At 40.7% G+C, this 10,639-nt stretch overlaps 1 protein-coding gene across 4 annotated transcripts; it reads right to left on the reverse strand.

Annotated features, from left to right (window-relative positions):
• Window positions 1-587: 587 nt before the first annotated feature.
• On the reverse strand, window positions 588-10,083 carry ANKRD40 (ankyrin repeat domain 40). Of its 4 annotated transcripts, none has more exons than XM_053994948.1 (6): window positions 10,003-10,083; window positions 6,599-6,747; window positions 5,077-5,553; window positions 4,073-4,254; window positions 2,773-2,826; window positions 588-1,415 (listed from the first exon to the last, which is right to left on the reverse strand). In XM_053994948.1, exons 1-6 carry the CDS (start codon window positions 10,050-10,052, stop codon window positions 1,299-1,301), a joined length of 1,029 nt encoding a protein of 342 aa, XP_053850923.1. In that variant the 5' UTR covers window positions 10,053-10,083; the 3' UTR covers window positions 588-1,298. The 4 variants fall into 4 exon arrangements, with proteins under 4 accessions (XP_053850923.1, XP_053850924.1, XP_053850922.1 ...); XM_053994949.1 differs by lacking the exon at window positions 10,003-10,083 and adding an exon at window positions 9,669-9,974; XM_053994947.1 differs by lacking the exons at window positions 6,599-6,747; window positions 10,003-10,083 and adding an exon at window positions 9,669-9,996.
• Between the last annotated feature and the right edge of the window lie 556 nt (window positions 10,084-10,639).

The following is a 10,639-nucleotide window of genomic DNA, read 5'->3' on the forward strand; positions in this document are numbered from 1 at the left end:
GTCCTGGGACCTTTAGGATCCCTGTCCAGGGCAAATTTGGCATTATAAAATTCCTCTTCAGCCTAAGGAGCAACATGTATTTAAACCTACATATGGCTTCATATAAAACATTAACTACACAGATTTTTTCCAATTCAGTAGACCCCACCCAAGCTCACGGGGACATGATTGGACCAGAGGTATCAGAAGTTTGCTGTATGTCTTTGGGTAGGAAGTCACTAAGAGTAGGTCTTCACTTAAGCTGAACATGCATGCCGAGACAGGTGTGTATTTAGTTTATTTTGGTCAACACTTAATCATCTGAAATAATGGGCGATTTGTTTTGCAGAAATGATTACCTATTTTATTATTGATAACCAGGCCTCCTCAGATAAAAGGAGGCCTGTGTTCAAACAGCATTTGCTGCTAGAATCTGCTAGAACCTCTTTTGCTTTAGTTGTTTGTGTCTTACACTAAACACTCCAGAAAACCATCCAGCAAGAAAAAGTTCCTATGTTTTATGAGAAGCAAAGCACAGAAAAATTTTGAGAAGACAAAAATAATAATTTGTTAATTCTTGCAAATTATACTTCTTAAATAGAAACCCGAATCTGCAGCCAAGCATTTATTAGACATCAGCATTTCATGTAGCAGAGCACAAAGTAATGAATTATTTATCACACACGGAATGTAATGGTTATACATTGATGGGATTGGGGAGTTAATAAGTATCTTCCTGGTATAAACTGCACAAGGTATAAAAATATTCCTGGGAATGCATAGCTAGGGATCAGCACCTGTGCAAGGTTGCTGCCCCAACAGCTGAGCTTTTCTTTAGGGGGTCTTACTGGTTATCCCTGAGTCCTCCTGGATTCAGCCAATGCCTGAACCATCCTGTGCTGGGGAGAAGGCAGCAGCCAGGGTGACGTGAGGAATGACAATTTTTTTATTCCATTACAGAGAACTTAATATTCCACCAGCAATCTGGTATAAAAACAGATATTGTCAATGACTGGGACTATGTTTGACCTCTGTCACTTTGCAGAAGAGGCTTTTTCAGTGTGACAAAACCTTCTGTATTCACCTGGGGAGACTGAGCTTCAGTGTGTGACTGGGCACAAAGAGAATTCAGGTGTTAGCCGGGATCTGTGTTGGCAGCTGAGCCCCCACCTGGTGCCTGACGGCAGGTTGGGAGCTCCCTCTGGTGTGCTCAGTCCCTGTGCTCCAAGCGCTTCCACGAGCTGAGAGCAGCGAGCCTTTGGGGGCGCTCTGGGGACAGTTCCCACTGGATTGGCGGTAACACAGGCAGCTGCTGTCCCTTACCTGCCGCAGCCCCCAGGACAGGTGGAGGCTGTGCTTGGTCCCCAGTTCCAGGCACAGGGACTCAGCCCAGGACTGCCCCAGCAACTGCATGGACACTGCTCAGGCTCTGAACTCTGAGACAAGACAAAAGATAAATTCCTTTGGCACTTGCAGTTTCCCAAGAAACTGGGGGGAATGTGAAGAAACAGGAAAACTCAGACCAGTTTGGTACATTCTGTTTGCCTGTTACATCTCATACTTTAGTTTATTCATCTAATCCACAGTACCTGCTTTTCATGTGGCCTAGCAGAGTAGAACTCTTCCTCAAATTCAAGTGACTAAATACTAAAATCCTAAAAAAATCAGATAAAATTCAGCTCTTAAATACTTTTCAATTTCTTTATTTGAGAATTTCACAGCAAAGTAGTCAAATTCTGAATTTTAAGTAACTGTGATTTTCTTTTCAGTAAACTGCATGGGTAAACACAAGTCACAGTGAAAAAAAAGAAAATACATTGCATAGGAACATCAAGCTTGGCTATCAGCCCAGAAAACTCTGGGTACTTCACTAGTTTCTTTTTACACAGGTAACTTCATAGGTTCAAGATGCATTTTTTTCTCAGGAATGTAGAGATCAAAGGAAAATAAAATTACATTTTAGGTGCTTTTAAAATGGGAAATTAAAGCAACATTGAAGAAATGTCAACACAGTAAAAAAAATAGTGTATTAAATTGCACATGTAATTACATGTCAATTGCTCATGTATATATTAACAGACAACACTAAAAGGGATTTTGGTTGAGAGCATATTTATTATTTGGATAATTACTGTCACTTTTATTTTCAACCTGAGAAGTAGGGAAAAGTATAAACAGGGATTAAGGAATCACTATAAGTCACTTGATAGAATTTAAACTTGACATAGTTTTGTGCTTCCACAGATGTAAACCCTTCTGGTTTTTCTCCCTCTAAGTAAGATACGACTTAATAAACATGATCTAAAAAGAGAATATTGATGGTAATGGACTCTGTAGAAATATTAAATCGGCTTCATGGCAGGTTCTTTAGCTTGAGTACCTCTGCTATTTTATAGCAAACAAATTATTAAAACAGCTTAAGGTAAGCCTTTCCCTGAGAGCTGCTAACTCTGCAGTATTTAATTATCTTTTTATAAGGAAGTGTTGCATTAACAGATAGTTCTACCAATACTTCCTGTGCACTGAGCTACTTCTATACCAGACTCACTGTTCTTAGATTAACTAGAAGCTTTAAATATGCTTAACTGCTTCAGTTTATTTAACAGTTAACAAAATAGATTTTTTCACATCATTAGCCCTTATAGGTACTGTTTTTCAAACATAATTGTAAAACAAAAGATAAATGTATTTTGTTTTATTCCTTAATTAGTACGTAAGTTCTGATGCCTTCTTGTTATACCCACTCTGTTCAGAAAGTGTTGGGACTCTGAAAAGTAAGTTTTTGTCGCTTACTGTTAGAACAAGCTCCAGTTCTTGGAAATCCTGTAGCCTTGCAACATCCTTGTCCTTTAAGCAAATACAATAAGGAGTTAGGTGATAGTGTCTGTTAATTTTGCAGACATAAGTTAAAATAATAAGCTCATACAGGTCATAAGACAAGGTATTTATTTATTCGTAACTATGACAGTTCTTTACAGTGAACTGGAAAGGAAATATCCTGTTGCATCTTGTATTTACTCTGGGGTCTTATTCAGCTATTCCCTAAAGTCTGTTTTTAGAAGGAATGCAGCACTGAAAGTCAGTGCAAGTGATGAGTGGGATTACACTTGTCAAGATCTACTGCATGGCAACCAAATCCTCTTTTTTTTTCCCCTTGCTAATTCTTAGAAGCTGATGAATTGATGCTTGGATCTACCCAAGGAGGTCCTGCATGTGGACCTTCATGGCCTACATGGCTTCCTTCAGAACTACCCAGCAAGGCCAGCTCTGAGCCCCTGCAGCAGTGCTCTGCTGCTAACAACAGTACATCGAGTCAGGTTTGTGTCACTGCAGAAACAGTAGGGGTCCTGAAGTCCTACCAGAGAGCCTGAAGTGATTAGAGATGAAAATAAAAAGTTCCTTCAACAATAACTAAAGTTGGAAAGTGACAGAATTGCTTATGTCTTCTTTTTTTTCCTCCACTTCTTGACTAACAGAAAGTAAGACATCCTATAGTCAGTGAAGATGCAGCCGACTGAAATCTGTTCATCTATTCCTAATCAGATTTGCCCTACAAGTGATGGCAACAATATAAGGATTTGAGAGTGAAAGTAAAGTCCAGAGTGAGTTGGTAAAACAGGTCAGCAGGTCCCTTCTCTGTTGGCTACAGGGTAAATGTCACTGAAGGAAGGACAGTTATGTATGGAGTAACCCTGAAAAACACCTCTGTGCAAAGGACTGCAGCCAGGCCTTGCTGAACTCAGAGAGCTTGGCTGAGCTCTGCATGCCTTTTAAATGCTGTTGGCAGCTCACAGTGGTGTTGTGATGTACTGAATTTTACAATGGAGGCATGAAATCAGGTATTAACTGGGTTCAGCACCAAATGGTTATGAAAGGAGGTGATCGAGACATTTGAGAACCTTTTCACTTAAGAAATCCCAAACAAGTGCTGAATGTTGCAAGTTGGGCAGAGATTTTTCATTTTTGGTTTGTTTTTTTTTTTTTTTTTTCCCCGACATGGGCCTATGCAGATGACCAAGAAATTATTCCTTTATAACAGTAACCTAAAAATCTCTTTTATAAGTTGCTACACTTCAAAAGGTAGAGCTCTTACCTTTCTTAACATTGTATTTGGTAATTTTCTGATCTTCTGGACATGCTCAGGGTTCACACCCAGCTCATGGCAACTCACTCGGAGCAGCTCCTTGTAGGTCAGTTCTTGTCTGTCCAGTTCAATTTCAATGAAGTCATTTTCTCTAAGATGAGGGGTTTGTATTCTCACTTTAAGCACCAGTTCTATTAGAAATAAAAAATCACATTAATAGGCAGAGGTATAAAGGAATTGGAAACAATGTCTCTGTAACAACTTCCAGGTGTGTCTATGTTCTATTAATGTTGTTTGTGTCACTGGTAAGAATACATGAATCCTCAGAAAGCAAAATCTGGAATTGCATGACCACAGTTTTAATTAGATTGATTTTCATCAAACTATATGAAAAAATCATAGCAAATCTAGTGCAATATATGTGTGCATGTCTGAACAATTGCATGAATACTCTTCAATTGATTTAAGCTGATTTAACAGCAGCTTATACTGGTTATCAATTTCCTGAGCAATCCAAGATTGCTTTTATTGGTATTTCTTGTTCTCAGTTCACTTCTCACTGCTACCTCATGGTATCAGAATGCCTTTTACTTGAACAACAAAATTCTTAATGGTAACTGGAATTCCAGGTTTCCCTCTCTGGGTAGGCAAAATTTCCCTGCAGAACAGGCAGATCCTAGAACAGCTCGGTGCAGACTGAGCCATGTGACGTTCTCTTGAGCTCACTGGCTTCTTGCTCGTGATCTGTATTTGCAGCTTGGACTGTGCTGTTTAGAGAATTAGATTACCCTGGTGTCTGTATGCTTTTATAGCAATTGAGACAGCAAATGTTTACATCAATATTTTAATAACAGTTCTAGCAAAAGCAGGATATCTGCCTACTTCATTCCCTTAAAATGTTTCCTGAATGCCTAAGCATGGCAGTCTGAAAATCTCTGGAAACACATGACTAGTCTGCACTGCCTAAGGTGTCAGAAGAGCAACACAAAGCCAGAAGAGATTTTTGGTGCTACCTTGCATGTTGAGTGGAAAAGCTCCTGTGAAGAAAATGGGCTGAAAGGCAGGCACAGGTCCCGTGCAGGAGCTGTTCCCTTGCTGGGGTGGGGACTGGTTGGATCCTGCCGGCGAAGAGGGACTTCTGCCCCAAGACACCGACCCCTGGTAAACAGGAGCTCTCTGGAGGACAGGACTTGGGTGTGATGGCCCAGCAGACCCTCGAGACAGGGGTGGGATGTCCCTGTTGGAAGGCGCCTCAGGAGCAGCGTTCCCAGGCTGTAATGGTGCTCGTGCTTGTCCGCAGGTGTCCAAGTCAGGTATAGATGGAGAGTTGGTGTCTTGTGGTTCAAAGTGTGAGAGATTCCCATTCAGGGTAGGATCTGGAATGCTGGTACTCAAGGTGTTGTAAACATATGGGAAAGGTGGGTTAGCCAGGTAATTGGGGATGATTGGCAGATTTGAATCTTGCTTTAAGTCTGGAAGTTCATCTTCCACTGTAAAACAAACCAAACAACATTCTCCGAGACTGGTTGTTTTTTTGTTTTGTTTTTTGGGGGTTTTTTGGGTTTTTTTTTGTTTGGTTGGGGTTTTGTTTGTTTGTTTGTTTGTTGAGAATGCAGTGTTAAAAGCATCACGGGTTAAAAGATGCATCAGGAAGCACCATGTCTTTTTTTCCTACAATAAACAGAATGCTCAGGTGTTGCCATACAAATATAAAAGCTGAGTCTGATTCTAATAATTCTGAGAGCGCTAATTCCTTCTAAACACTGCAGTACTTCTGTTTTGGCTTGTTTTAATCTGTAGCAGAATATTGTAACATGGTCTCTGGTGGAATAATGCTGTCATCTTCAAAATGTAGCAGGCAACAAAAAACAAAGGGTCGTATGTTGTTTGATATTAAGGTAGAGGATAAAGGGAAGGGAACATGCAGTACTGGGAGAGCTGCAGCATTACCCATTCAACAGCTGGAAGAGACAACAATGAAAACAAAACCAGACACGGGAGTACACAGGAGAGACAAGAGGTTGTTAATCAGCCACATTTCAAATTACCTATTACCTCTAACAGCAAAACCTGCTCTGTTCCAGCAGTTACAAAACATTATAGAGATGCTCTACCAATGTCCTTTAATGAGCCATTTATCTGGGCTGGTAATTTTTGATGTATCCAACAGAGAACATGAGGACAATCAGGTGTTGGTCATTGAAGAGCTTCCTACAAATTCGAGAGATTTTTCTCCTGCTGTCCTTCTGAAAACTGGAAACTGCATCTACCTGGGACACACCATTCCTCAAAATACAGTTTTTTTTAATTTCCAGTCTTTTGAAAAAAGTTTGGCTAGCTGGGTATGGAATTTATTGGTAATCCCCTTTACTTAAAACTTTGTTTTCTTACCATGTAAACACTCTAGAAAGCAAGTTCTAATACTAAAATCCAAACACAGTATCTTCACGTGCAAAACAAAGATTGAAGTGCACATGCTTTGAACACCCTTTTACCAATCTTTGATGATCATATGGCACAGTCACTATAGGTTACCTCCCAACATCTTCCTGATCTCTCTCTTGGATGTTAACTGGGCGGGCCTCTCCCCTTTCTTTGTCAGGATGTCCTTGTCAGCCCCAGCGTGCAGCAGATAAGCCACGACCGCCACATGGTTCCGCTTGCAGGCCCAGTGCAAACAGGTCCTGCACATGGAAAACATGAATGTTGTGTCAAATCCTGAGTTATGGCGGATTTGTTTCTATTCATTCTTGCTGCCTATGAGAAGAACACTCTGTGTACATGTAAAATAAGTGTGAATTACAAACTTCATTGGAAATTTGCCCTGGACTGGGAGTCTGCAATGGCACCTGCTGATGTTGTTTTCTCTTTGCTCCAATGCTCTTTACTGCAGTAGTATTTTTAAGGTTCAGGATCTTTTCAATTTATCATTTCTTAGGCTACAGTCTTTAGGCTACTGGAAAAATAAGTATGAAAGTAAGGTTTGTGTATGATATTTTAGTCTTTGAAAGAATCATCTGTACTTAGAATACTTGTGTTTGTGTATATGTGATCTATTACAGGTATCTCCCTAGGATATATACTCTTTAATTAATGCTGCCAGCACAAGTACTTGCACTTTCTGGCAAGTAAATTATGTTTAAAATATTGTAAGCATCGTTTCTAAGAACAGGTCTTTGCCCAGTTGCCATTTGCTGCATCAGTAATTACTCAGCTTAGATCTGCAGACAACTAATTTTCTGCAATCTATAAGTGATGCACAGAAGTAATCCCTTTTCTGTATTTTCAAATTATTTGCAGTTTCTGACTAGAGAAACATATTAAGGAAACATAAAAGCTGCTTAGTGCTCAGATCTTATTTAGTGTGTGTATTAAGTACTTACAGAATCACACATTAACTTGCTATAGAGTTGTACCATTCTTTCCTACCCCATGTTCTAGTGATATTTGACCCTTCTCTAGCTTTTATATTTAATTTTAATTCTCTAGCTCCAACTGAAGGAAATTCTTCAGGAAAATTAACATGCTCAACCCTTCTCCAAGTTTATTTATTTATTTGTTAAGAATTATATAAAATAAAGCAGAGATAAATAAACTTAGAAGGGAAAAAACTTTCAGTTGAAAGTCCAGCTTCAAAAAGCTTTTTCCACTTCGGGTGGTTTGGTTTGGTGGGTTTTTTTTACAGAAAGACTGCAAAGTCAGACAGGGTGGTATTTGCATTGAGAACAAAATTTGCTGGTTTAGTTTTTAGAGAAGATATGTAAAGCTCAACAGCACAGCCTCATTTTGGGATTCATCCTGGCCGTTCCACATGGCCTGTGCAGAGAGGAACCATCTACCCATGGACCTGATACACACCAAAATATAAGTACTTAGCACCTCTAAGAATCACACATACTAAGAAGCTCACTGCAAAAATTTTAATTGTACAAACTTAAACAACAATGAAGATCCATTTATAACCATGGTTAAAAACTACCAGATCTTTATTTTTAAAAATAATTTTATTACAATACTTATATTGTAAAATGTAGGTGAACTTAATGGGAAGAAATGATGATGTTTAACATCAGTTCAGAAGGTTAAATGATTTCTTTATTATAACTATGTTATAATACATTAATATACTATATAAAAGAAGATACTAAAACTGCATACTTACTTTCTTTAATTATCATATCTATTAACAACTTGTGACCTTGTTCTCAAGAGTTTAAACACAAGTAGATCTGATTAACCATCAGGCCCAAACAATCTTCACTAGAATTTAATTAAGTAATCACTCTTAAGTAAATAATTTTCCAAGTACATTCTACATGAGAAAAACAAAGAGCAGAAATAAAAATTGTTTTCTCTTTCTTTCTCTCTGTACATCTCTATAAAAAATCTTTAAAAAGAGAAAAATGTACTACTACAGACTTATTTAATCAATTCCAGTTTTAGACACAAACTCATTCTGATGACAGGCTGTTTTTTATCTCACTCACTAAGATAATTCAGCATCCTTTGAATCAGTTGCTTTAATTTTTTACAAGCTTTAATTTTAATAACAATTTAAAGCTGTTAAGTGTTCCATGCTTCTCAAAACTGCTGATTGAACTTTCATCTTTAAAAGTCTTGCTCCTTTTCTCATTTTATTTTTCCTATTTTTAATTATAATGTCAAAGAATCCTAGAATGGTTTGAGAGTTGTAAGGGACCTTAAAGTTCATCTCATTCCCTCTGCCAGGAGCAGGGACACTTTCCACTATCCCAGGTTGCTCCAAGCCCTGTACAACCCAGCCTTGAACATTTCCAGGACAGGAGCAGCCACAGTTTCTCTGCGCAACCTGTGCCAGGGCCTCCCCACCCTCACAGGGAAGAATTTTTTCCTTACATCTAATGTAAGTCTCTCCTCTTCAAATTTAGTACTGCTGCCTCTTGTCTTATAAATATCTGTCCGTGTAAAAAGTTGTTCCCCCGGTTTTTTTTTCTATAATTTCAAGCACGAAACAACACAGTAAATACAGGCTGAATTGAACCTGCAGAAAACAGTCTCCAAAAATGCCTGAGTATTCCCTCTAAAATCTTCCTTCAAATAAAATTATGTGTGTGTTTATGTCTACAGTGTTACTTGTACAAGTGTCTATTACAGCCTTCTCTTTAATGTCCTCAGGTGGATCTAAACGAGATGCCAAATCCCAAGTGTTTGTATACATCGCTGAACAAGTTCCCTGCTTGAAAGTAATTTTCAAACTCGACTTAATAATAAATATTTCTGCTTAGGCAAGAGCATGTAAAGCCGAGGTTTGTGTTCTGACAGACCACGCCGTATCAGGCTGGGGAAAAAAAATCAAAACCAACACAACAAAGTAAGTCCACAGTGACCTGGACAAGGGGCAAAGAGGGGAGGAGGTGGAGTGGGGATGCGTGTTTCTGACCCTGGTTATCCTCTCTGGAATAGGGACAGCTCCATAGCAGAGTATTCGGAGGCGGATCGACCTTTTCTTTCCTCCTCAATTCACCCCGCCTCGCCTTTCACGTGCGGAGCGCATCGGCAGCAGCCTCCGCACGGGACCGCCCGGGCCGAGCTCCCCAAGAGTCTGGGTTCGGGGGGGCGCCCTTACCATCCGTTGACTTCATTCTGGGAGTTGAGGCCGACCCCCAGCTCCACGAGCCGCCGCACCTCCTCCGCGTCGCCGAGCGCCGCCGCCTCCCGCAGCCGCTCCTGCCGCTCCCGCTCCGCCATCTCCCCGTAGCCGCCGCCCGCCTCCCGCATCGCCTTCCGCACCCCCGCGGCCGCGCCGCGCCTCCGCCGCTCCCCCCGCCGTGCTCCGGCGCGGGGGACACTATTGCCGGTGACAACCTGGCCCCGACAGCCGGTTCCGGGGCGCGGCCGCTGCCCGGGGACGGGCCAGTCCCGGGTAAATGTTGTTTAATTGACATACAAATACATCGTACCTGCTGTCTCCTGCGCTGCTGATTGTTTTTGCGGGCCCTCGATTTATCATAGAGTGAATTATGGAATCATCGAGTGTTAAGTGTTGGGAGGGACCTTATAAAGATAATTTCGTTCCACACACCACCCCCCCCCCCCCCCCCCCGCCATGGGCAGGGACAGTTTTCACTACACCAGTTTACTTAGAGGCCCCAATCAGCCTGGTATTGGACACTTCCAGGAGTGGGCCATATTTCTAGTTCACTGAGTGTCTGTGGTAATTTAATTAAGATTAATTTTATCCAGTGGTTTTACTCAAGGAAGGAAGAACTTTATGATAACCACTGTTGTGCAAAAACTTTCTGCTAAAGAGGCTAAATAGAGGGATTCAGAAAAACTGGGTTTGCCTGGTAACTGCACGAGGAGGTACTGAAGAGATTTTTAAGATTATGATGATTTGTGTTGGGAAGGAACATAACACTCATCCCGTTCCAACCTCCTGCCATGGGCAGGGACACCTTCCGCTAGACCACGTTGCTCCAAGCCCCATCCAGCCTGGCCTTGAACACTTCCAGAGACGGGGTATCCAAACTTACAGTACATGCTTAACAATTATCAACTATTTTACAACAGTTTCTAATCTATTTTTGACAATGCCGC

The sequence above is a fragment of the Vidua macroura genome, chromosome 19, assembly GCF_024509145.1.
Source record: "Vidua macroura isolate BioBank_ID:100142 chromosome 19, ASM2450914v1, whole genome shotgun sequence".
NCBI classification, from domain to species: Eukaryota; Metazoa; Chordata; class Aves; order Passeriformes; family Viduidae; genus Vidua; species Vidua macroura.

Excerpts from the sequence above, each read along its gene's own strand:
- ANKRD40 (XM_053994947.1), bottom strand. The coding sequence starts at position 9,987 with ATGTCAATTAAACAACATTTACCCGGGACTGGCCCGTCCCCGGGCAGC. Across the intron at positions 2,827-4,072 it reads CAAATACAATGTTAAGAAAG|GACAAGGATGTTGCAAGGCT; the intron begins GTAAGAGCTCTA and ends ATTTGCTTAAAG. Across the intron at positions 1,416-2,772 it reads AACTGGAGCTTGTTCTAACA|AGTTCAGAGCCTGAGCAGTG; the intron begins GTAAGCGACAAA and ends GTCTTGTCTCAG.